Source organism: Motacilla alba, chromosome 13 (genome assembly GCF_015832195.1).
Source record: "Motacilla alba alba isolate MOTALB_02 chromosome 13, Motacilla_alba_V1.0_pri, whole genome shotgun sequence".
NCBI lineage: Eukaryota > Metazoa > Chordata > Aves > Passeriformes > Motacillidae > Motacilla > Motacilla alba.
In genome coordinates, this window is record NC_052028.1 from 7,720,040 (window position 1) to 7,745,794 (window position 25,755).

Below are 25,755 nucleotides of genomic sequence, written 5' to 3' on the forward strand. Positions count from 1 at the left end.
TGGTCTCTTTCATGACATTGAGCTCCTTGTTAGCAGTTTTCCCTTTTTAGTGGATGCTTGCAAAGATCTTGTGTTTTGCAAATACATTTCCCAGCAGTGCAGAGCAGGAGGGAGCAGAGGCCAGTGCTGCTGCTCTGGTTGCTTGGAGATTCCCATCCTTTGTCTGGGCCCTGCCTTTGGGGTTGGGGATGTCCGGAAGGTGGATGGAAGCTGGAAACTAGCAAAGCCCCTGAGCCCAGTGCTGTGGTCTGCCATTAGCTCTGTCCCCAGGAACCATGGGGAAAATGTGGTGCCATGGTCACACCCAGGCTGTTAGTGCACCAGCTACTTATTTAGAGTTTTTTAAGGAGTGAGATGTTTCTACAGTAATGTCAGGAGCACATGGTATTATGCAATTAGTGCTGTTAATCATCAATTACACAGAGTAGGGGGAAATTCTGCTTTTTATATATATTTTATATATATGCACATGCACACACTAGCATTTACATCCACACATGCAGATAGATAATGTGTGTAAATACTATGTATAAATGGGACCCAGTACTTCAGCAGCCTTTTTTTCTGAGACATTCCTTCCGTCCTGAGTGAAAGTGCCTGTCTCTCCAAAAAAAATACACCACTGGGCCAAGTTTCTACCTCAGCCCTAAATACATGCTGATGCTGGTCTCTTTCATCCATCCCTGTGCTCTCCCCACTCACTCACTCCCTCAGTCACCAGACAACACAGGAAAGCACTGCTGGCCTCCTTGCCATGAAGTTTATTTGTCTTATTCTCCTTCAGATCCAAGACTTGACCTGGATGCAAAGCCTTTTTCCATTGTGGATAACTCTGCCTTGCTGAGTGGGAGGGAGGGGCATGGGGACAGTCTCTGGTGGTGTTGCTGCAGCCCCATGTGTGCTGCCATGCCCCAGACCCTGAGTTCGGGGTGCACCGAGCCCCCAGGTGGCTCTGCTGCCACGAAAGCAAATTGAGCTAGAGAGGCTTGGCTACTATTGAAACCCTGTTCTTTAACAGTCATGTTGGCAGAAGGCCAGTTTCACAGATTGGATGGGTCTGATTCTCAAAGGAAAGCGAGAAGGATATTCTTTGGTAGTAAAAATAGAATATAAAAGTTTTAAACTGCTCTTGTAACATTTCTTGATCATGGGGTGTTTCTCTAGCATCTGCTCCCCAAAGAAGTGCCACAGCCTCACAGGCACCGTGGGCCTGTCCTCCCTTGTTTGCTATCCATTGCCTCTCACCCTCTCTTATGTTGCCTGAGCACCGGCATAATAATCCAAAAAAAGAAATTTTATCTCAAAACCAGTTCCTTTTCTTTCCCCTCTTTTTTTTTTTCCTTCCCAATTATAACTCATTGAGTTGTAGTGCAACCACAGTCAATGAGGCCAAATGCCTTGGCTTTGAGTCCTCTATTATTATTTGACCCTGTAAAGAATTGTGTGATCTAAGTAAAACACAGTAATTGTGGCTGTGCACTGGAGAGGCAATTATTTCGCTCAGTGGGTAAAATTAAGCACCTGTAAGAGTTTAGTTTGATCTGGTTTTGGTTAGGTAGGGGGCATTTTTTTAATGGAAAACACAGTTTTTATGAAAACGTGCTGTCCCAAAAATCAAAGCAGTGATACATCATGTGGAGCCTGTGAGAGATTGGCCTAGGGTGATGTGTCTGAAGGTGAGAGACATTCAATGGAGAAAAGGGCTATAGTGAGATAGGCCACTTTAGAGGAGCAGAAGCAGCTTTCAGAAAGTTTTAAGTAGTATTAGCCTTGGATTGATCAATAATCCTAGTAATTGCTGAATTCCATGTGTGGCTGATTAACCCTTGCAAAGTATAGAGGGCCTCTGTACATGCATCCAAGTACGTGTGGTGGGTCAGGGCTGTGGGGTCACCCCTGCCCAGGCTGCTCTGGAGGGATGTAGGACAAGCAGTGAAATATTTTGGGTCACTGATGTGGTCATGTGCTTATACCACAATTGCATGTGGGACAGAAGCTGTTAGATGTCCTGCAAAACTATGTGAGCCAAGTATTGCTTGTCTCCTGCTTCATTTTGGGGCTGCTTACTGGATTTCCACACAGTGATTCTTTCACAGTTTCAGATACTTCTGGTGTTCCTGTTTTCCCCACTTCTGGTGTTTTTATTTTCCCCTTTACGTTTATCACACCCTTTACTCTTTCTCAAGCACTTTGCAAGTGTTGGCTTCCTGTCTCACAGCAGGGAATTGTTCTGCAAGGTTTTCAGTAGCTTTCTGTAATGCCCAACAAATACATAATGGCATTTTCTCTCTGTAATTAACACTGGTTTTGTTCTGCTGTAAAGTGTGGCATTACCATTTCCAGAAACACTATAGTGTAAAATCACTACAATAGAATAAATTGACCTGATCTCTAACTAGTTGAAAATAGAAAGGTGGCCAAATGCCATGAATTTTCTAAATTTTCATGTTTAAGTAAAACAAATGCAAAAAAATCTGCAAGTTTGGATTAAACTGTGTGTTGAGTTTGTGGCTGAGGCACAGCACAGTCTGCAGTAGGATGTCTCATTAGGTCACTTGTTCCCATAAAATCCAGAGAAATGTGAGCCCAGCCTCCTGCTGCAGAGTGGTCAGTGTCCCCCTTCCTCACCTGAGCCTGGCCCCAACCCACACTGGCTTCAGGATGAGGACTGAAGGCTTATCCAGATTCTCATTCTCATGCCCACACAGGGAAAACTTGTGGAGCTGCTGAGCAGAGGCTGACTTGGCATCACCTCTCTGGTTTTAATTACAGCAGTGATTAGGAATTCACAGCCTGTGGTGTCCCAGGAGCTCCCTGGCCAAGTTGAAGAAGGTCAGAGGTACTGAGCTGCATTTAATGGAAGGGCTCCTCCCAGGAGCCTACATGGAGTTTGAGGGAAAAGGAAAAATAAGAATGATTATACTCTGCAAGCAATAGACAACATCCCCAAATGCCTCTGCCTGCATGGCTGTGACAGCCTCTGTGCATGTTTTCATGAAGATGTTAATTATTGCAACAGCTTCCATTTAAACAAACAAATGGTTTCCAGTGATGCAGTCTGGCTAATAGCTTTATGTGTCCCTGGGAATGCTGATGCTCCCTTTCCCCTTGGCAAATGGAAACTCTCTTGTAGTGACATAGTCATAATTTGAGTGCCATTCGTGATTTGAATCCCTATTGCAAAGTCCACCAAGCCCTCTGTAATGAGCACAGGCATGTTTTTTGTTCTACACAGGAAGGTGAAGGAGAGTGGTTAAAGTTTTGCTGGATGCTTCTTTGTGCAAATCTTCTGTCACTGACCCCATTTCAGGAAAACAGCTATAAATCTCAGGGTCTGGGCTCTGCAGAACTGAACATGAGAAAAGAGTTCAAAAAGCTTGTAGTGTTTCACTGGCGTGAAATCCCTCTAAATCAGCCTGTCCAGATTGAGATGTTTTAGATCCTGGAAATTCTGTTTCCTCAGTGAAATGAGTGAGCAGCCAGTGCCGTAGCCAAGGACACGGATCCATGGTGACTGCTGGCTGGCAGGATATTCCAGCTTGCTCTGGGAGAAGCAGAGGGTCTCTGTGCTCTGCGCCATTGCATGGCACAGGTTCTGCTTTACAGTTCCCCACTGCAAACTGTTAATACTCTCAGACATATTGAAAACTGCTTATTTGGGTTTGGTTTGGTGCTATGAAGTCTAACGTAAATAGCCTTTTTTGGGGCTTGAATAAAGGGATGGTGATGGGACACTTTGCCCATTTTCCAGGATAAAATGGATCACCTGCCTCTTCCCCACCCCACTGTGAGTGCAGGGGGCAGGAGGATACAGATGCCCCAACAGGAGATGTTCTTCCCAAGCAGGAACTGATGGAATGGTAGGGAGGATGTGATTGCATGGCTGCACAGGACCAGTAGAATTTTAATTGCATTAGGCATACACCAGCAGTCTGAGGCTGTTCCCACACTGGCTTATGTCACTGAACTCCATTGACTGGAGTTACAGAAACACTTCCAGGAGAAAAAGATGAAAACTAATTTGTACAAGAGAGCCAAAATAAATAAATAAGCCCTGTTCTGGGGGTGATTGCTATGAACACAGGCTGGTGGGTGACCTGGAGTCTAGTGTCACTGCTGGCTGTCCCAAGGCTGCAGGAGCCCTGCTCAGCCCAGTCCCAAGGCTGCAGGAACCCTGCTCAGCCCAGTCCCAGGCTGAGAAGTTCCTCTGTGCCAGGCACACCCAGCTCTTACCCATGGCTGTTCTCTCCTGGCACTTCTCCAGCACTTCTTGCTTCCTTCCTCCAAACCACTTTTTTCTGTCCTTCCTTGTGTATTTTTTTCTCTTTTCTTTGCCATGGGAATATTTTAGAAATTGGGTGATGTGAAGTGCCTTTTGGAATAAATGGAAATGTTGGTGTTTCCATGTGCCACATGCTTGGGTGCCATGCTCTGCTTGCCGGCACCCAGGGCTGCTTGCCTATGGGGAACGTGAATTGTAGCAGGCTGGTAGATCCACTTCTGGCAACAGAAATGAGGCCAAGAGGTAGCAGAAATGAGGCACAAAGGTAACAGAAATGTAGAGAAGGGGTGTGGAGAACATCCTGCTTCTGATCCCAAGCCCGAGGTGACAGCAGCAGCTGCTTGATGTGCAGTCTGGAGTGCAATGCTGCCTTGCTGATGGGTAACCCAGCCCAACTGTGCTGGGTTTCAATTACTATTATTTATTTTCCTGATCACGTGAGAAATGTACTCCCAGAGCATGGGAACCATGAGGTGCTCACCTGCTTGTCTTGACTCGTGATCCAGGCACCCCTGACCCCTCTTTCTGTAGGTATAGGGAGGGGGTGAGGCAGTTCTCTCTGATCATCCCAAACACACCTGGGCTCCTTTCCTGGCCACCATCCCAGGGCGAGTTGGCTGCTCTGGGCAGATCAAGTATGGACTTATCACGAATCACTTTGGGATGGAAAACCCAGGATTAACTCTTGCGAAAGGCAACTTGTGTGAACTCTGCAGTGCCAAAATTGAATGTGAACAGAAAGTGCAGCCCTGACTCTCATGACCCTTCTGTTGATGCTATGAGCTCTAGATGTCTGTGGATGCCCTTGACCCAGATGGGTGTAAAGGCCTGGTCCTGCTGCTACCCAGGCAATCCCTGCAGCTGAGCAGGGCAGAAGCAGGGCAGAAGCATATGGCTGTAGCCAAGCATCCCCCCATGGCAGTGCTGTTCCTACAGGCACCTTCCCAGCTTTCCATTTTCAACTTAACTGCATGGATGGATACAAAACAGCATTTACAGGCTGCTGTTGAGGGAGTAATTCCCAGGATCTCAGTGTAACCAGCAAGCTGGGTGGCTACTTTTGGTGTGACAGGCTGTTTCTGGGAGCAGACAGTCTTAATTGGGACTTGCCGAAATGCTTTTGCACAAATAGGCAATTCATCAGTAAATTAATAGCTCCCTTGCTAAGCTCTCCCATTTTTGTAGTAAAAGTGTGTTTGTTAGGCTGCTTTTCATACTCTGGTGTTGAGAAATATTGAGGGGAGAAATCAGTACTCTGTCTCAGTCCATAGAATTATTCTATCCTAGAATGGTTTGGATTGAAAGGGACCCTAAAGCTCATCCAGTTCCAACTGCACTGCCATGACCAGGGACTCCTAATATTACACCAGGTTCCTCCAAGCTCCATTCAGCCCATCCTAGAACACTTCCAGGGATGGGGCATCCACAGCTTCTCTGAGCAAGCTGTGCTAGAGCCTCACCACCCTCACAGTTCATCCTAACATCAGTGCAGTCGCATAGTCAGTATTTTATCACATGTGGAGATTTCTGAAAAGGTCCTCAAATCTCAGGAGGGTGGTGAGTATCTCCCAGTAACATCATCTGGATGTGATTATTGGAGGGGTTTAACTATTCTTTAAGAGGCTGGTTGTGGTCCCAGGGGGTTTGCACAGTCAGGAGTTCTCTGGGAGCAGAGGTGGCTATGGGATGTTGGCCAGCATCAGGGAGCAGCATGGGGCCAGAGGGACATTTGGGCCAGAGCTCTTAGGGGGAGATGGATAACCCTGAACATGGGCTCTGTGTTGCTGTCCCCTTGCTGCTGCCCTCACCGTTTCACAGCCCAAAAGTGAGTGAGGTTAATTATTTGTTATGTTGGTTGTTTTTTTTTCTTCTGCAAACTTACCAACCCTCTCCAGAGCTTTGTGCAAGGGGTGCCCCTGTCTTCACCACCTGGCCTGTGCCAGCCCCAATGCTCATTTGGCACAAACATAGGAGAAGGCTACTAGAGGATAGTCCTGACCCTCAGGACTTTCAGGATAGTGCAGCCCAGACACTGCTCCCAGGAGGAAAAAAGCAGGTTTGTGTTAGTGGTGCTGTTATGTGGGAAGTCCTGGCCCCCTCATGGAAGTGAGGCCATGGAACTCCACAAGCTGGAGCAAGGCCAAAGGGCAAGAGGGAAAGGGCTGCCTGGGCTCATGTGGCTGAAAAACATTTTTAAGACCTTGACTCTTGTAAAGTCATAAATAGAACTGTGGGAAACCTGAACTGTTTGGATTCCCCCTGGGCAGCACCTGCTTGGCTCATTCCTCAGAGGACTGGCCAATACTGGGGACTCCTCAGTGAGAAGCTGATACGGGGCTGTCACTGTAAACAGGAGTTATTTAAAATGTTCCTTGTGTACTCATCTCCCAAACACGAGTCCCCGGAGGACCGCCTGACCTCTCACTCTGGAGCAGTGAGCCACCTGCTTGGCTCCTTCTCTCTGGTGGCTGTTTCTGTTTGTGCAAAAGGGAAAAGCAAGACAACCTGCCGGGGCAGAGTCTAGATCAGTGCCTGATCCACAGCGTGACCTTGCCTTTCCCAGGAGCAGCTCCCACTCTGTGAGCCCAGCACACCTGTCTGTGCAGTCCTGCTCAGGGGAGGCAGAGAAAGCTCCCGGCAGCCCTGAGGGTCCTAGCTGGATCCTAGAGCTTGTCCCAGCATCTCTCACTCCAGATAACTGCAGCTGCATCACTTCCTGTACATTGGTACTCAGCTGTCCTTAGGGAGTGAGCGGTCTGTTCCAGCTCACCCTGCTGTGGATGCTTCCTCCTTTCTTCTGTCTCTTCCATAGATGCTGTTTTTCTCTGTTAGGGTGGTCGCTGGCAGGCAGCCCGGGCTCAGCAGAGCAGGGTGTTTGCGATGGCTGATGAGGCAAAGCATGTTCTCCTCTTCCCAGAGCCCCGTGCTGCCTTTGCCCATCCGCAGCCTGACCTCACCCAGCCTGACCCATCCTTCTGGCTCTTGCAGAGTTTGCAGTTTCGCTGGTGGAGAAGATGCAGGCTCAGGAAATCCTGCGGAGCCTGCGGCTGCCCGAGTTCGATGACCTCAGCCAGTTCTTCCGCAACCTGCCGGCCACGGCGCTGGTGGGCCTCGGTGCCTTCGCGGCCGTCGTGGCCTACTGGTTTGCCAGCCGGCCCAGGGCCGTGAAGCCGCCCTGCGACCTGCGCATGCAGTCGGAAGAAGTCGAGGTGAGGGCAACCCCGGCTGGCTTTCCCCAAGATCTGCATGCCTGGAAGTCATAGAATGGATTGGGTTGCAAGGGACCTTAAAGATGATCTCATTCCAGCCTCCTGCCGTGGGCACCATCCCAGGCTGTTCCAAGCCCCGTCCAGCCTGGCTTTTAACACTTGCAGGGATGGGGCAGCCACAGCTTCTCAGGGCAACCTGTGCCAGGGCCCCACCACCCTCACAGGGGAGAATCTTTTCCTAGCATCTAATTTAAACCCACTTTATTTCAGTGTGAAGCCACTACCTCATGTTCTGTCACTATGTGCCCTTGTAAAAAGCCCCTTTCCAGCTCTCTTGTAGGCCCCCTTCAGTAAAGTCTCCCTGGAGCCTTCTCTTCTTCAACCTGAACAACCCCAACTCTTTCAGCATTTCCTCACAGGGATCCCTGTAATCATCTTCATGGCCTCCTCTGGACTTGTTTCTATAGATCTATGTCCACAGGGGATGCCAGGAAGGTTTTTTTGTTGTTGTTGTTGTTTTGGTAGTTCCCCAACCTCATCCTGAAATCAACCATGTAATGCACTGTGCCAGGGATCACTTTACCCCTTAATTCACCTTTTCCTGTAAGCTAAAAAACTAGAATACAGCATGTTATTCTCTTACATTTTCAGTAAAATTTTGGTCTTAGCTCTGCTCAACCATCCATGGCCAAAAATTAGAGGCACGGCCATTGAATGGGAGAAACAGTTGAAAGACAATAGCTGATGAGACTAGATCACCTTGCACTCTTTATGTGTGCCCATTGCAGAATTTGGTGCTGCAAACTTGGTAACAGTAAGAAAAAGTAAACCTGAATCCATGCTTAGAGGCTGAGGAGTTACATCATTAAAGCCTTTTGCAAGGATAACAATTAGTGGCTCTTTTAAAAAACAGAAATATTTCTGAGTATTGTCTCCACTTATTTTAATATCTGAAAGTGGGATGAGAATTTTTAAAGCCTTTCGTGATGTTCCTTCTAAGACGTCATTGACTTTAATTCCAACAGCTTTTTAAAAGAGTGGGAGGAATTTACATTTTTGAAGATAGTTTTTCCCTGTGATTAGGGCTTTAGTTAGACTTTTTTTTGACTCCCATTGCAGTCCTGATTTGGTCATTGTCGCTGTGGTTGCCCACTCCTAAAACACCTCTGCTGAGCTCATGGCACTGGAGGCTGGCCTCTGCCTTGGTTTGTCCTTCATGTTGGCCTGGATGTCCTTGTGGAAGTGCTCATGATGCTAGTCCTGGGGACCTGTGGAGCCTAGAGCAGTGGCTTCCCCCAGCACATCCCCACTCCATTACTTCCAGATCCACAATTCCTTATTAAATTCCCTAGGGAAATATCAATTATCTCAGTGACAATGAGCTGGGTCAAGTGATCCTCTGTGACCAGAGGGTTCTTCGTAACCCTGAGGTGCTGAGGTCAGTGTCCCCCCTCTCACATCCCTTTGGGTCTTGGGGCAGGTGGTGGTCACAGAGGTCTTGCTGGCATTTGGGGAGCGTGCTGCTTTATGCTGGGGGTTTCCCCATCTCCCACCCCTTGAGCAGTGCTGCTGGCTGTGTCATCTCATGTCACCCCATCTCACGCAGGGCCTGGCCGGGGCGCGCCGCTCGGTGATTGGGGACAGCCCGCAGCTGCTGACACACTACTACGATGATGCCAGGACCATGTACGAGGTCTTCAGGAGGGGATTCAGCATCTCCGGTGAGAGCACAGTGGTGAGGAGGGCTAGGAGCAGAAGTTGGGAGAAGTGGGGACCAGGCCATGCAGATGTTCTAACCCCGTGGTCCATGGTATCGTCACAGAGCTCTCACACACTTTAGAGACATCACCTCCCACTCCAAAGAGCCATGATGACTCTTCCCTGCTCTACCATAACTATTTCCATGACTGCTGTTTACAGTGCCCTGCCTCATTGGATGCAACAATGTCATGGTCAGAGTAGTATTTCTGCTACCATAAAAAAACCCCAGTAGATCTGCACATATTCTGCCCCCCAAGACAGGGGTAAAGGAAGGACTCGGTAGGTGTATGGAGGAATGGATTTCTACAAGTAGATATTACTAGCAAATTATCCAAACTTTTCAAATTTTCACCTGGTCATGCACTGCTGTGTGTTGTTTTACCTTCCTCCAGAGTAGGCTGGGCTAAACATAGTAGTTTTCACCTTTTTAAATCAAAAGGCAGTGCAAGTAGTGGGAGCTGGTGTTTGGGATCAGTGCCCTTATCAGACACTAATGCTCATGTGATATTTGGAGAAGTGTCCTTTAATGAGGCTGTTTGGGGCAAACTGCTGCTGTCAGTGGGAGAACTGAGGCCTTTTTGGGGCATCAGCAGCTCGTCTCCCATCAGATGCACTTGTGTGTGTAATTTGCTGGGGATTGCTGTGAGAACCAACCCATTAACTATGGATTTACTCCTGGAGGGCTCCCCCAAATCATGGCCCCATGTGTTAACTCCTGGCACTGCCTCTCCATAATTCATCATCTCTGTTTGTGTCTTTCAGAGAATGGCCCCTGCCTGGGGTTCAGGAAGCCCAAGCAGCCCTACCAGTGGCTGTCCTACAAGGAGGTGAGCTGGATGTGACACCCACTGTGCATCCTCTTCCCCTGCCCAACACAAGAAGGGGTGTTGGGGTGCTTGCACCTTAGACCAGGAGGTTGCTCACGCACCGTGTGATGCTTCCTGCTGTCCCCACCCTGGCACATCCAGGTGTTACAGGGGTGTGTCAGCTTTCAGAGGCCGGCTCCATGCCATGAGCCCACTCCTGAAAGCAGCACCGAGGCACTCTGGAGCCATGGGGCATTGCCGACCTCATCAACTGCTAGTCAGCTAATGATGGTTCATGATAACATAAAAATTGGACTTTTAGATAGGAAATACAATAATTTGAGAGCCTCCCTGTAAGTCTTTATTTCATTTGGTATTGTTTATATTCCTCTTTTTTTATGTATTATTTCCTCTCCAAATTCCAGGTGGCTGAAAGAGCAGAAGCTCTGGGTTCAGGCCTTTTGCAGCAGGGCTGCAAGCCATCCACGAAGCAGTTCATTGGCGTCTTCGCTCAAAACCGTCCAGAGGTGAGATTTTTATTTTTCTTCTCAAGTTATATCTGCTCTCATGGCCTCTTCTCACCTTTGTGCTTCCATGTTCTCCTTCAGTGGATCATCTCTGAGCTGGCTTGCTACACCTATTCCATGGTGGTGGTTCCCCTCTATGACACCTTGGGTCCTGGAGCCATTCGGTACATTGTCAACACAGGTAAAATCAACACTGATGTGATCTTCTCACTCCTGTTGCTCAGAATGGTTCATTTTCTGCTTCTAAAAGACAGATGATCATAGAACCCCAGAATGGTTTGGGTTGAAAGGGACCTTAAAGCTCATCTGGTTCCAATTCCTCTTCGTTGGCAGGGACACATTACACTAGACCAGGTTGTTCCAAGCCTCATCCAGCCTGGCCATGAACACTTCCAGGGATGGGGCATTGTGATTATACTTGTTGAATGTCTTGAATTCACTTAGAGAGGTTCCTGAGAAGCTGTGTGTCCCTGTGCTGCTTCTGTTGCATTTTCCACATGCCCAGCTGTGCATAGCCATGGATAAAGGCTGCTCTGGATGTGGGAATCACTCCATAGCCACCCACTCCTGTGTCGCTTGATATTTTGCCTCTTAGCTTTTTTAATGCATATGAGGATCAATTTTAATATTTTGAACAGTCTCTCTGAGAATAATTGTAAATGTCAACTACAGCTTTGACATTGACTTAGGTTAGCTAAGACTGCATTTTTTCCCTCATTTTTCAGGAGAAGCATGTGCTGTATGCTGGGAATTCTGGTGTAGCCTGGAGTGACTATCAGAACTGATATAGTGTTAGCTATGAGCTAGTCTTGCATTAAAGATGATTTACTGCTAACAGCTTGTTTGGCTGTTTTTCTTGCAGCTGACATTTCCACAGTCATTTGTGACAAGCCTGAAAAAGCCAGGATACTCCTTGACCATGTGGAGAGGAGAGAAACACCAGGCCTGAGGTCTATCATCCTGATGGACCCATTTGAGAAGGAGCTGACAGAGAGAGGGAAGAGCTGTGGGGTTCGCATCCAGACCATGCAGGAGGTGGAGGTGAGTTTGCTCTCTCTCCCCTTTTACTATTTTTTGTAATATCTGTAAAAGGACAGTACGATGCACAGGGACTTGTGAATTGTCATGCCAGGTTGAGTGTCTGGAGAGCACAAAAGAGCAGCTTGTGGCTGATAATGCTGATGCTTGGTGCACTTGGCTCTTGGTGTTATTCCTTGTTGATAGCAGAGCCAACATTTCAATTCTTTATCCTCAAATATGCTATCAGCTGCTATTTAAGCATGGGAAGGGGGTTGTTATTTGAGACATTGTCCTCATACAATATTGCCAATAAGTAAAACTCTACAAAAGGAAGGCCTTGTAAAATCATGGCTCAGGCCTGCTACTTTGGCTAAGTAGAAAAGGACTGTGGGAGAGTGACTCAGCTGAATTAGGGGTATGAACACAAGTTCTACAACCATTGTGTGTTCACATCGTGGTCTGTGGTGGTTGGTTGAATTATGTTTGTTATGCCTTAAAACTATGTGACTGATAATGGGCTAACTGCTTAAAAAGGCCTGGTTTTTGCAATAAAGCAGCTCTCCTTTGCACCTGCCTGGGGACTCTGCATTGCTACAGATCCTCATCCACACTACATGTGAGCCCACAGCCTCACACTTGTTTGAAACACCCTGGGTACAGCTCAACCAACCCAAACACTACTTGAAATCCAAGGAAGGCACTGCAGTTAAGGCAAGAAACTCAGGATAATGAAGATGGCCTCAGTGCCAGTTAGGAATTTGTCTGCTTTAGCTCACACTCTCCCTTAGCGGTTTGCAGATTATTAGCAAATGGGTTACACTGCAGGAATTAAGGTGGAAATCCCTTTTGTTGCTTTCATCTCTTCCAGGACTGTGGCCGTGAGAGTCGACATGTGCCTGTGGTGAGTGTTGGCTTGTTGCTTTTCCCACTTACAACTGCAGCAGGAGGGACCTTAAAGCTCATCTCATTCCACCCCCCTGCCATGGGCAGGGACACCTCCCATGGGTGCTTGGTTGCTCCAAGTCCTGTCCAGTCTGGCCTTGAACATTTTCAGGAATGGGACAGCCACAGCTTCCCTGGGCAACCTGTGCCAGGGCTTCACCACCCCCACAGGGAACAATGTGCAGTATTTGCTTTATTCCCTCTACCTGGAACACTCAATTGAGACAGCTCATCCTGCTATGAACATGTTAATGGGACAGTAATTAAATGCCATTGTTAAGCTACCCTAATTCCACTACCTTACCCTGGTGACACTGGGGGAATGTCTCTGTACCCTTCACTTTCTGCTGGGGTTCCTGTAGTTCAGAAGCACTACTTGGCAGTTTTTATATGGGAGATTTTTGGGAAAATTGCTTTGATATTTTTCACAGGCTGCTCACATTCATACAATATTCAAAAGCAGCTTCTGATATTCAAGCTGTTTATTTAATCATTCATGACCCAAAATAGTGCAGGTATGGGGAGGTGCTAAGAATACAGAGATGCTGCTGGAAATGGAAACAATCAGCAGTTTTGGAATCTTGTCCCCTGTTGTGGAGCTCTTTCCAGAACTGACCTGGAAATTGAAGAATTATCTCAAGTTGTCCCACATGTCTAAAGATATAGGTGGTGGCTTGGAAAATACTAACTGTGAGACAAACACTAAAGCATGCCCTTAGTGCAGCTGGAGCACAGCATAAAGGGAGGAATAGAGCCTGCATCAGCTGAAGAAACCTGGTTGTATCTGCTGAGGGGAATTATAGGGTTTTTTTCTTTTTTTTTTTCTCTTGTCAGAGCAAAAACATAATTGGTTTGATCTTTAGGTTTCTACAATGTCAACAATCTCTGCCACTGACACATCTACATTTGACTGATGTGATTTTCTTAATCTACTTTTGTATTTCTAGCCTCCTCGACCAGAAGATCTGTCAATTGTCTGTTTTACTAGTGGCACTACAGGTAAAAGAAGCATTTTAATCTAGGCATGTTAGAATATCTTATGAAATTAATTATTAATCCAACCTCAATACATAAAAAACTTGCTGTTATACTGATACAGCAATGATATTTCTAGGCATTTTTAATATTTAAGAATATATAGGTTTATATACTTCTGTAGATTGAAATTAAAAATAACAATATATTTATTTTTCAATTGAATTCTCTGACATACACTTTGCCAGTATGATTTTCCAGTTGTCTGAAAATCCACCCATGTGTCTGCTTCCCATTTTGTTGTGTAGTTGTGAAGTACTCAGTTGATTGATATTTATCTTTTGCAAATATTTTTAAAAAAATAAAAAAAAAACCTAAAATGTGGTTCCAGAGCTTTCCATTCTCTGTATCCTAAGCACATTGATGTCTCCAGCCTCAACAAGGTCCTTGTCACCTCTGCCTCCTCTTCTTGTGTGTTGCTCATGACACCAAGTGCTGGAGAAGTTTGGGATGAACTGGGCAGCCCACGGTGCTGGTACTCATGCGCTGCTGGCCTCTTTTTCTTGGAGAGAGGGGCAACATCATTTTCCTGCCTGTTCTTAGCAGAGGCAGATCTTTCTCCTCTCTTCAGACCCTGGTCTTCATCAGCTTGCAGGAATTTCCTACTCTTGAGAGCTCAGCCTCTGTAACATCTCCCTGAAGCAGTATGGGCAGATGCACAAGGCACCACTGCTTGGGACACTGCTTTTACACTTGCCTGCAGAGAAGGTCCATGCTCCAGGGACTGCTGGAGCAGCTCTTCCAGATCCTGTGCTCTTGGGATTGCCTAATGCTTGGTCCTACACCAGAGCATCCTCAATTTGGTCTCAGCAGAAGATGCTGGGAGCTGCTGGTGCTCCTCAGATGGCGGGTCAGGCTGAGCACAAGGGAACACCTTCATCCTCCACCTCCCAGAAAAGACCTGTGCTTCAGACCAGGTAGGCAATTGCTTTATCATCTCCAAGTACAAGCTCAAGATGTATTAAAAGGGTTTGGGTATTTTACCTTCGTGTATGGCCCTTAGTTTTGAGATCTACACATGGGACTGCCTAGGGCAGAGCACTGAGGGAAAGGAGCCTGTGACTCTGCTCTGTTCCAGCTCTGGAATTCCTAAATGGGAAAGACTGACCTCAGTGCTGGACATGAACATCACAGCCATGTACAGAGTGAGTGCAAAGTGGCCAGGCACAAATGGGAGCAGTGGAAATGGAAGGAGCCATGCCATGGGTACAGCAGAAGGAGCCATGCCATGGGCACAGTGTGCTTCTGTGCGTGTTCAAGTGCAGAGCAATTATTTTTCAAGTCATGCTATTGTTGATATTTTTATTTCTAAATAAGAAATTCTGCATAGAGAAGGTTTCTTTTGATTTTCTTTTTTATTTGCAGATGCAATCATGGGCCAGTTTCCGATTTTGTGCTTTTCTTAGAAACATGCCCAGAGTTACAGAAATAGGACAACCAGGAAGTTCATTTCCTTTCTCCCTTCCAAACCAGAGATTTTCAATTTTGCAAATCATCTCAAACTGAACCCTCTTATAACAATGCTTTGTGATGCATGAGCCCATCCTCTGCTGCTGCACAACTTTGCACATCTCTCTCTGCCTTTTCCAGAGGTTGCATCAACACTCTGGTCTGTTTTCTACATTGTGCTTTGTGTAAGAGTTTTATATAGCCCATGTAATTTTTAGTGACTAAATTTAGAATTTTCTTCCAAAGGATATGATCTCTAGGGCTTTTCTAATTCCAAAGGGCTTTAAATATTTTTTTGTGGTGTGAAAAAAATCTCTGCTGTAGAATTATTCTCCTGAAAATTGTAGAATTGGAAAGAATTCCCCAAGAGCAGACTTTAACACTTGCTTTTCTTTGATAGGACCAGATGCCCCAATGCCTCCTCAGGGAGAAAAGAGAGGCTGAGGTTGCTTATCTTGGATGACAAGACCAACTTCCATGGTTGTGCCAAGAAGCCATCAGCGCTTGGAAGTGGGCCAAAGATACATAGATATCCTCAAACTGTCAGGATACAATTTTTCATGTTGGCTACTTCAGAGAAATCAATCAACTGTCATTCCCTCAAGGATCCACTGATCCAGGTGGATAAAAATTTAAGTGCTGCAGTACTTGAAAGACCCTTTTGGCAATGTGGAAAAGGTTCTTCTATTCTTTTAAAGGTTCTATTATTGCTTATAAGAACTATCAAACAAGCCTGGCACCAAGATAAGGAGGATTTGACATTCCTGGGTTATTAATGGATTGCAAGGTATCCATTCTGTAACAGGACACTCACTGGGCCTGTCTTTGTGAGGAAATTCAAACAAGAACAGTGTTACAGAAATGGCATTGATTTTTTTAAATAGAAAAGCAGCATCCCTGCCAACCCTCTTCTCTCAAAGTGGTAATTCTGGGAAAGGGCTCATGGAAAGGGGCACCTATTTTTGCCAGGTTAACTCTTGGAGCTACTAAGGAAGGTTAAAGCTTACAGGAGTCCCCCAGCCCAAAAAGCTGCAGCTGTCCCATAACAGTATGGTTTGTTCTGGATTTCTCCTGATGGAGGCTCTCCTGGCTCCAACACTGCTGCTCTGCTTAGACACCATCATCACTGCAGCCTGTCCAGGGTGTTGAGCCTGGGCGAGAAGAGGGATGCAGAAGAAGGAGTCAGGATGTTAACACGGCTTCCAGGCATGGCAGAGATGCTGAATCTGCATTCAAGTCAGAGGTAGAGTGAGTAAATGGGTCAAACATCTGAGAAATCTCCTAGAATCACGGAATAGTTTGGCTTGGAAGAGACCTTCAAAGCATGTCTAGTTCCAGTTCCCAGCCTTAGCAAGGGACACTTTCACCTAGACCTGTTGGCTCCAAGCCCCACCCAGCCTGGCACTGAACACCTGAAATCCTCCAAGACACATCTGAAGACCTTTGCCAAGGTGCAGGGACCAGATGTGTGCCAGAGGGCACAGTTTTGAAGTTCCAAACCAGTACTGAGCACATCCTCTCCACTGTGACACTGCAGGAGCACAGCTGCTTGTAGAACTGCAGGGGCTGAGCACCAGTGTTTGGCTGGACACTCCTCAATAACACAAGTAATTTTGGAGTCGTGGTGTGTGTGCACAACTGACACCTGTACATGGACGTTTCTTGGAGCCTGGATCCATGTGTGCACCCAGCTGTGAAAACAACCTGCCAGGCTGGTTTGGCACCTGTGCGTGAGCCTGCTGGTTCAACACGTTGGCATGGGAGCAGCCGTGGCTGGCAGAGCTGTCAGCTTCACCCCTGAGCTTCAGATGGGACCAAACCAACCCCCTGTGCACCATCTTCATCTGCAAGTGTTTGGGACTGAATTACTCAAGACACTTGGAGCAGCAAATAGGGGTTTTCAGTACCATATACTGTGTTAAAAAGATCCTGCTCTATTGCAATAAATGTATGCAACAATTGCTGCTGCTGTTTGTGCCTGCCTTTAATTATTTGGGAGGTTGAGTAGGAGTGATGGTGGTGGCGCTGGCAGGGCAAAGGGCTCAGTGCTGAGTGTGCCCATGTCTGTGCCCATGCCCACACTGGAGGGCTAGCAGCACAGCCCTCAAACTGTTCTGAAATGAGAGGATTAAACATTCCTGTGCTGAAACATATTCACAAAGCACCACAGTCTCTTCCTAATCTGAGGAAGGCAGAATGAAATTCTGGCTGGTTTACCATTTTGTACATTAACTGAAGGAGCTTTGCCAGGCTGCTCGTGCCCAGTGTACTGGGGACACCCTGGGCACCTGCAGGTAAAGCTCCCCTGATCTGCCTTCACACAAAGCACCAGGAACTACGTGGCAGTGGTGTGATGGAATTAAAACAATCTGCTTAAAAACATGTTGGAGAGAAAGAGGCAGGCCCCATAATCTTTATTTGAGCTGAGCTATACCTTATTTCCACAAGTAAAGCCTTGGAGGGTGATGAAAAGGGACAGTGCTGTGATAGGAGGATGTGCAGAGCCTTCCATGCCACTTTTTTGTGAACATGGAGGTTCCAGCCTGTGTATTTGCTGCTTAACAAACACTCTGGTTTTGTGTCCAAAAGATATGAAATGCAATAGGTGTATCATGGTCAGCTGACCAAGTTGTAAAAGCAGTGTAAAAAGGCAAATATTGGTGGTGCTGAGGTGCCTGCTGGTGGTGGATGAAATGCTGCAGGGGCAGCGCCCAGCTCTGGAACACAACACAGGGGCTCTGCTGGCTCCATGATGGATTTAGGGCTGTCTTCAAGACACCTCTGCTGCTCATAGTATTCATGACTTTTTCCTTAATTGTATTCTCAAAGGGTCTTCTTGTAGCCTAATTTTTACCTGCACTGTTCTCTGCATTTCTCATGTTATCCAGAGTACTGGCTAAGTAGGAGTATAACAGCCTTTTAAACAGTGTTTCTTGGTGTTCAAGATCATTCTTAGTCAAAATCTGCATGAAATAAATCCTCCCAAGAGAGGCTGGAACAGCCAGCCAAGTCTGATGGCTGTGCTTATTGAGTGGCTCCATCTGAGCACTCTCAGAAATTGCAGTTAGGCTATTTCTGCTGGAACCTGTTTTCCAGAGTCTCCAAGAGAAATATTTCTGTTTGCAGTATCATTTTATTAAGTTTTGAGTATTGCAGTAAGTGTTTTTGGTGCATATTGGTGCACAGAAATGATGGTGAAAATTGCATGTTTTAAAATTGAAGAAGCGAACATAATATTTTAACCATTTCTTGTTTTGGTTTTTTTTTTTTGTTCAGATTTTGAAAGTTACCTTATGGCTTATCTTTTAAACTCCCTCTCTGTTTCCTTCCAGGAAATCCCAAAGGTGCTATGCTGACCCATGGAAACGTGGTGGCGGATTTTTCAGGCTTTTTGAAAGTGACGGAGGTGATTACCCTGAGCTAGAACACATTGCCATGTGCAGAGTGTGTGGGTTAAGCTGTGGCCCTGCATGGGCTGGAAGTATGCTCTTGCAGATAAAAAATGACTTTTTTTTTTCCTGCTCAGAGGGCCAAATCCATGGGAATGGAGCAAGGCTGAATCTACACTTCTGGAGGGCATTAAAATGCTCTTTGCAGCTCTGGCTCCCAGGCTCTGTAGGGCACTAAGGGCTTCTGAGAAACAATGCTGACTTCTGTACATCAACTCATTAACTCTTTTTGAAGAATTAGGAGAGCACACAAGCCCTGTACAGTTGCAACTGGTGCTTGAAGAGGAGTTCAAGCTCCTCTTGTGCTCTCTGTGTCCCATTGTGCCCAAAAATGTTGCTATTTATTTGAAACCTCTCTGCATACAAAGTGTGTGTGTGTATATATATATATATATATATAAGAACATACATGATTTTTTACCAGAAGGGTTAATGGTTAATTTTATTGATTTTCCAGTATATTTCAGGTTTTGTTACACATATTTCTAATAGAGCATAGCAGAGTGCTGGCCAAGTGCCTTTATAATATGTTTCACACAACATGTAAACTCATGTTTAGAAACAATATAGGAAGCAAAATCAGTTGACCATGACGTACTAAGGATTTTATACATCTTATATAAAACAAATCTAAATAATCCAATTTCTGGTAGTGAACAGGCAATTCTATAAAGTAGTTACATGCTCATAGGATGGACAATTGGTTACCTCATATCCCTTACTGGTCTTATTGTTGATGTTGAAATTACTGCAGTTTATTACTTTAATCCTGGAATTTTCTGAGATTTCCAGACCTCTGTAAAGAAACTGAGACATGTTATGTAAGAAATCCCACTGAACTCATGTGTTCCAGTGTTTGCAGGACTGTGTCTCCACAGTGTGCAGGACAAAATGCCAGTGAGGGCTCCTCAGCATGGAGCTTCAGTGGCAGCAAGAGGCACAAATGAAAGCTGAGGCCTGGGGAGGCCTGAGCTTCTACGGGCAGGCATTTATTTCGGAAGAGTACTAATTTAGAGCTGAGGGAACTTGGCATCTTTCAGAACTGGTCCACTAAAATGGATTTAGTGTTTGCTATGGAGTGGGACCCTGATAAATCTCAAAGGTATCAGATTGAGACCCAAGTCTGGTGTGATTATAAATTAATCTCCAGTCACCAGAGTATTGCTAGCAGAGGGTAAATGCCTGTAGCTGATCCACAAGATTTGGGTAATGTCTGACCATAGTAATGAAATAGTGTAAAGTGTGAAATATTTGAAAGTAGTATAAATGAAAGAAATAAAATTAGAAGTTCTGTGGGTTTGTTGTTTACAAGTTCTTGTGGCAGTTTTGCTTAGTTCAGTGATTTTTACAAACCAAATGTATTTTTAAGTGAGTCCAGAGCTTTATTATAAGGCTGTTCTCAAATACCAAGAAGCTGTTTGCATTTTTACATTTAACTGGACAACTGTGTCAACTGTGAAATGCTATTCAATGGCATAATTTTGGTCTGATTTAAAACCAGATTATTTTGTCTGGTCTCTTACAGCAGTAATAAAAAAAACCACTGGTTGATATTGAAGGTTTTGCATTACTATGCTTGCAGAAAATGAAGCCAAATTGAAATAATGTATAAATAGATCTGCAGGCCCTAATGGCTTCATTTAGACTGACAGACACAATAATATAATATGGGATGCTGAGAACACCCACAGGGTCAATGATGTCTGACTTTGGTAGGTGACGGCTGGGAGGCCATACCCAAATCTGACCAGTGCAGATTTAACTTCAATAAAATATCCCCTGAGGGATGAACTCCTGTGTCTGCCTCCACTGTATCCCAGGTCATGGGCTATTGATTCCTTGTGAGCAGTGGTGGTGCAAGTGGGTATAAACTGTTAATACCTTGAGCTGAGAGATTTTTATACCCATTTTCCACTAACCACTGGCCTTGATGCAAATTATTGGGTAGTCAACCTTTCAGTTTTTCTAATCCATAATACTACAGGCTGTTCCCCAGGAAATGCTGGCAGAAAGGTTATTTTCTTTTGGGGAATGGGTTAGGTAAGGCTCTTAAGGCCTATGTTTATTCCAGCCTTCAAGAGAGAGTTAAAAACTTGTCAAAATCAAGACTTTGGTCACTTTTCTTCCCCCTTCCCTTCTTTCCCCTGTCTGTGGGACAGTCATAATGCCCTTAAAATCATATTTTAATCACTTGAAATGATGAGAAACACTAACAGAAATAATTAGTTTTTGAAGCCTAAGATTAAATCATTAGTTTTATGACACATTGATTCAAACCAATGATTAATCCAAGAAGGAAAAAAAATGGCTAATTTTGACTCTAGTAACACTGTGATTCTTGAATGGCTGTATGCAATGTGGGAAAATGCTGCTCCTGCAGAGCCCTGCTGGTGTCCAGGAGGCTCCTGCAGGTTAGCACTGGGATCCTGGGGGCTCCTGCAGGTTTGCACCAGGATCCTGCTGCCTGCACAGCTGAGAGCACAGATCAGGGTCTCGGCACCTCCTGGTAGAAAGCAGTGAATAAAAGTGGGATTCTCCATCAGGGTGAGCCTCCATTCCCAGCGAGAGCTGCGTGGGTACAATCTGCCTTCTGCCAAGGAGAGCCCTCTGCATTGCCCTGTGTGTACATCTCCGTGCTCTTTACTCCTCCTGCTAACTGAGCTCCATGATGCTGTGGCTTTAACGCTTCCCTGTGTCCGCCGCTCCCTCCTCTCTTGACAATCTTTACCCTTTTGCTCCTCTGGTGCCATATTTCTTTTTATTATTTTATGACTTTCTTGTTGTCTTCCTGTCAGTGTTTCTTTCCTTTCTGTCTCCCATGCCCTTCACCTGCAGAAAGTGATCTTTCCGAGACAGGACGATGTGCTCATCTCCTTCCTGCCTCTGGCTCACATGTTTGAAAGAGTTATACAGGTAAGAAACCTGCCTGAACTGACGAGGCCTCGTGGGGCTCCTTGTGTTTTCTTCCAGAGTCAGTGGTCTCCTACTTGTGAGGATGTACACATTTCCTATTTGCCTTTAGCACACATGTTTGAGAGAATGGTACAGGTAAGGTCACGGTGTCAGTGGAAATCGTCTTTTTCCACGCCAACAACAAAAAAAATAAAATAAAATGAATAAAATACTAAATAACCAGCAATATCTTGTAGCACTAAAAAGGCTTGTACTCCAGAAGTGCCATGTGCATAACACCAGAGCCGTGGTCTCAGTGACATGGCTGCGAGTCCAGGAGACTTTCCCAAGTTCTCCAGCTTACACCTGGCTCAGGGATTGAAAAACACCCCTTCAGCAATGAGCCAAACTCATGGCTCATTCAGCTCATGGCTACTGCTACCTGAGCAATTCGTGGGACAGCTTTTCAAAGCACTCTAGGATGAGGTGTGTGAGTCAAGATAATTTCATGCCATTTTCTACATCAGCTAAAATGATTTTATTGCATAAATAACATGATCTGTAAAAAAACCCCAACCTGGCAGACCCTGAAAAAGAGGAAACTGAGATCATGCTGAGACACATGATCCTCCTAGCAGGGCAGCATGTGGTGGCCATTCACTGGAGCCTGTGTCCCCCAGGAATTATGGCAGATCCAAGCTCTTGCCAGCTCACAGAACTGACTCCATGTCTCTTTGGGAAAGGAAAAAAGGGTGATGACTTGTGCCACAATTGGTGAGTTAGGCAAGTCAGGTGAGACAGCCAGGTCTCCTGGCCTGAGAAGCTGCAAACTTAAAATTGATCCAGTATGTGAAGATTGGATCTGGATCCAGTTGCAGCTCTGTACTTTCTCAGGGAGGCCTGTTTCAGGCTGAAAGCAGACTTTCTGAGTCAGACAAGCATCTGAATATAAACCTCCCACTTCTTAGTAACATCTGTGCCAGAAATAATATATTTTTCTCTGTTAAACACTCTCACAAATTCGAAGTAAAAGCCCATGAAAGATTTAGGGAATTACAACCCAGCCTTTCTCCACCTGCAAGGCAAGTTGGTCAGTGTGCCAGCACTGTTCAGGCAAACAAGAATATAATTATTCAAAATTCATCTGATGGGTTGGCAGAAAGAAATTAGAAACACTGAAAATGCTTTCATTTCACAGGATGTTGCTGTACTGAAAGGGACAGCCTCCAAAGGATGTCCAGGTTTATCCTACCATCTGAAACAGCTTAATATAAAGATTTTTTTCAAAAGGGCTAAGTATTCATTTTCAAAAGCATTTTGAATAGCAAGCACTGCATCAGTGTCCCTAGTTTTGGCCAACATTATTAATTCCTGTAATTTACAATTAAAATCATAGAGATACATTCTTTAAAGCTAAAAATTTCTAGTTGTTTCTTTCAATTCCCAATGAGCACACTGGTTACTTTTTTAAAAATTCATGTGCAGTGTAAAGCACAGATTCAGCAGTGTGATTTTCATTAAACCCACATCACATGTGTGAAATTCCTGTGGTTTCAGCTGATGGAGACAGTCTCTAACTGCCTGACAGAGCAGTGAGAGCAATTTGGTTAGTACTGCAGATTTTTAGGAGTGGCACAAAAGACGTGGATGTCTCTTAATGAATTTTCAACGTATGTAGGTTTTTGGGGAAGACAAGCCCACAAAAGGGAGCTGAAGTTTTCAGTCTACTCAGGAAGGCTGGCTCAGCTCTGGCATCACAGGCACTTGCTGAGGACACCTTCTCCTCCATGCACTGTAAAACCATGGGAGAAGTGCTGGTCTCCAAATGTTTTGCAGTGATAAAATGCCAGACTGACCCAGTCTGTGATGGCTCCTTGGCAGGGTTACTGGTTACCCACAACCAGCTACCAGCTGGCTCATGGCCAGCAGCCCCTCTGCCCCATCTCACATATTGAGCTCCATTCTGCTGATGAGGAAAACATCCTGCTTTGTTTTCAAGTACAAGGCTTCTGGATTTGTAGTTTCCATGCAAGTCAAGCACCTTTCATGAAGTGGGCTTCTATTTCTGGGATACAGGATCAGGCACTGTATTGCTAACGTAGTTTATATTGTTGTATTTAAACAAAACTAAAGTATTAACATCTAAAAATTGGCTGCTGCTCCGTGTTTTATGATGTTTCTTACTTTGCATTTCTGTATTGATGGTAGGTCCTCATGCTGTGAGCTGCTATGGCAGGGCTGGGCTTTAGGAAAGTTCTGACCCTAACTGGGACTTCTCCATCCCCATATGCAAGGGATGAAGGGAAATCCCTTCTGAAAATTTTGATTCCTTGTTCTTCTGGAACAAGTGGTAAATTTGGCAGATGCTGAATTGCTTGTACTGAAAAATGCCCAGAACCATTTGGATATTTCTCTTCAGCACAAAATTTATTATTACTTTCTTGTATTTCCAAAGTCCCATTTTTGCCACATTGCAGAGTAGAAATTCAGAAGAGGAGCTTCTGCGCTTGGGAGGAATGCTTTGCTTTGGGGATTGAAAGCCAAGGGGTTACATGTGTTCCTCTTTCTCCCCATCAGTCTGTAGTCTACTGCCACGGAGGGCGAATTGGCTTCTTCCAAGGAGACATTCGCCTCCTGTCTGATGATATGAAGGCCCTGCGGCCAACCATCTTCCCTGTCGTGCCACGGCTGCTGAACAGAATGTATGACAAGGTGAGCTGGATTCTGATCTTCCTCTTTTTGGAACAATGGAGTTTATGTCCCTTTTACTACTCATGTGGAAGAATTCCCTTAGTCATGGAGATTTCTCAAGCAGATGACACTATTTCTGCCTTGCTGCAGACACATTCTCACCCTGTTTAATGGATACAGCTCCTTCAGTGTGTAAGTCTGTATTCTTACACAGACTCCAGACACAGCTATCACATATGAATATGAAATCCCTCTGTACTAGCCTGCTACCCTGTCCTCACTAAGATTACCAGTGATGTTTCTAGAGATACAGGATTTTTCTTCATCACAGAAACATCAGTCAAACCTGGCTGCACAAGGACTTTTTGTACCCTTCAACCAGATTTGAAACTCAAATCTCTTGTTCTGGTGGTGACAACAGCTGGAAATCAGAAATTTCAAAAAGCCTTTGAGGATTTAGGCAGTGTAAATGTGACAGTGGCTTTTGGATTTAGAAATCTTTAAAACTAAGGTAAAGGTATTGCAGGGTATTTAAGACAGGCATGTCTGGTCATCATATTAAATCTGTTTGACTAGCTGGGAATATTTATTCCTCAGAAGACTTATCTGCTAAAGACAAGCTTAAGCACAAGCTACTGATGTAATTTTTCCCAAAGGTCAGGGCTTCTGTGTTTTATTAAGGAGACAGGCACTGGGGATGTCTCATTTGTTGAGGTGGAGTTTGTGCTGGTGCCTGATTAAGCTCAGGTAAATGCAGCCCCCATCACCACATCAGCCACCACTGATACCTGTTCATGTTGCTCATTCCCTGTTGCTCAGGTTGCATGAGCTTCACTGAACCCTGTCACAGAAATTATATAGTAAGAGCAGCCCTGTCAATGCAGTCGAAGCCTGTACCACCATCCTGTCTTTTCCCCCAGAGGAACCACATGTGCAATAGGGAATGGAGTGAAACACATCGTTCCTTTTCCCCCACTAACAAACCCCAGTGTAGCCTTGTTTACCTGTGCTGCAAATGTAACTGTAGCCACCTGGCTGTGTGGGTGTCATGGGGAGGTGTTGATGTGCTCTCTCTCTCCTCTGTGATACCTGCTCTGCCATCCCGCGCTCCCGCAGATCTTCAGCCAGGCTGACACATCCCTCAAGCGCTGGATCCTGGAATTCGCGGCGAGACGGAAAAAGGCTGAAGTGCGAAATGGCATCATTAGAAACGACAGTTTGTGGGATAAACTCTTCTTTAATAAAATACAGGTAAGCGATTCAGGAAGAGAGTCTGAATTCAAAGAACTCTTGTTTCTTCTAGCAATGACTGGTTTTCTGACAAGGGAGTTTCAGACAGTAGAAAAAATTTCTTCATGGATAGGCTTGTCAAGTATTGGAATAGGCTGCCCAGGGGAGTGATGGAAGTGTTAAGAAAGGGGTGGATGTGGCACTTGAGGACATGGTTTAGTTGTGAAGATGGTGTTGGGTTGATGGTTGGACTTGATGATCTTAGAGGTCTTTTCCAGCCTTAGCAATTCTATGATTCCTTAAAGTCAGTGTAGTCCACTTGCCTGATGATGAACTCTGGGCAATCACTACTCACTAGTGAACAACAGACTGGAAAATGGAATAGAAAAAGGAAACTGAGCACAGTTTGTTGCTCCATTAAGTTTTGCCTTCTTTCTTTGTTTGTTTTTTTTTTGTTTTTGT

General features: G+C 45.4%; 1 protein-coding gene across 7 annotated transcripts in view; it reads left to right on the top strand.

Moving 5' to 3' along the window:
• Positions 1–25,755, top strand: part of ACSL6 (acyl-CoA synthetase long chain family member 6) — a 54,180-nt gene that overhangs the window by 19,583 nt on the left and 8,842 nt on the right. For 5 of the 7 annotated variants that reach the window (XM_038150074.1, XM_038150079.1, XM_038150081.1 and 2 more), the window contains exons 2-13: positions 7,271–7,491; positions 9,098–9,212; positions 10,015–10,079; positions 10,484–10,585; positions 10,667–10,766; positions 11,448–11,626; positions 12,474–12,506; positions 13,495–13,546; positions 18,364–18,437; positions 21,316–21,528; positions 23,950–24,084; positions 25,180–25,314. In XM_038150074.1, the coding sequence (XP_038006002.1) occupies positions 7,271–7,491; positions 9,098–9,212; positions 10,015–10,079; positions 10,484–10,585; positions 10,667–10,766; positions 11,448–11,626; positions 12,474–12,506; positions 13,495–13,546; positions 18,364–18,437; positions 21,316–21,528; positions 23,950–24,084; positions 25,180–25,314 (1,424 nt within the window). The remainder of the gene's footprint in view (positions 1–7,270; positions 7,492–9,097; positions 9,213–10,014; positions 10,080–10,483; positions 10,586–10,666; positions 10,767–11,447; positions 11,627–12,473; positions 12,507–13,494; positions 13,547–18,363; positions 18,438–21,315; positions 21,529–23,949; positions 24,085–25,179; positions 25,315–25,755) is intronic. The other 2 variants (XM_038150077.1, XM_038150076.1) reach the window with 2 other exon arrangements.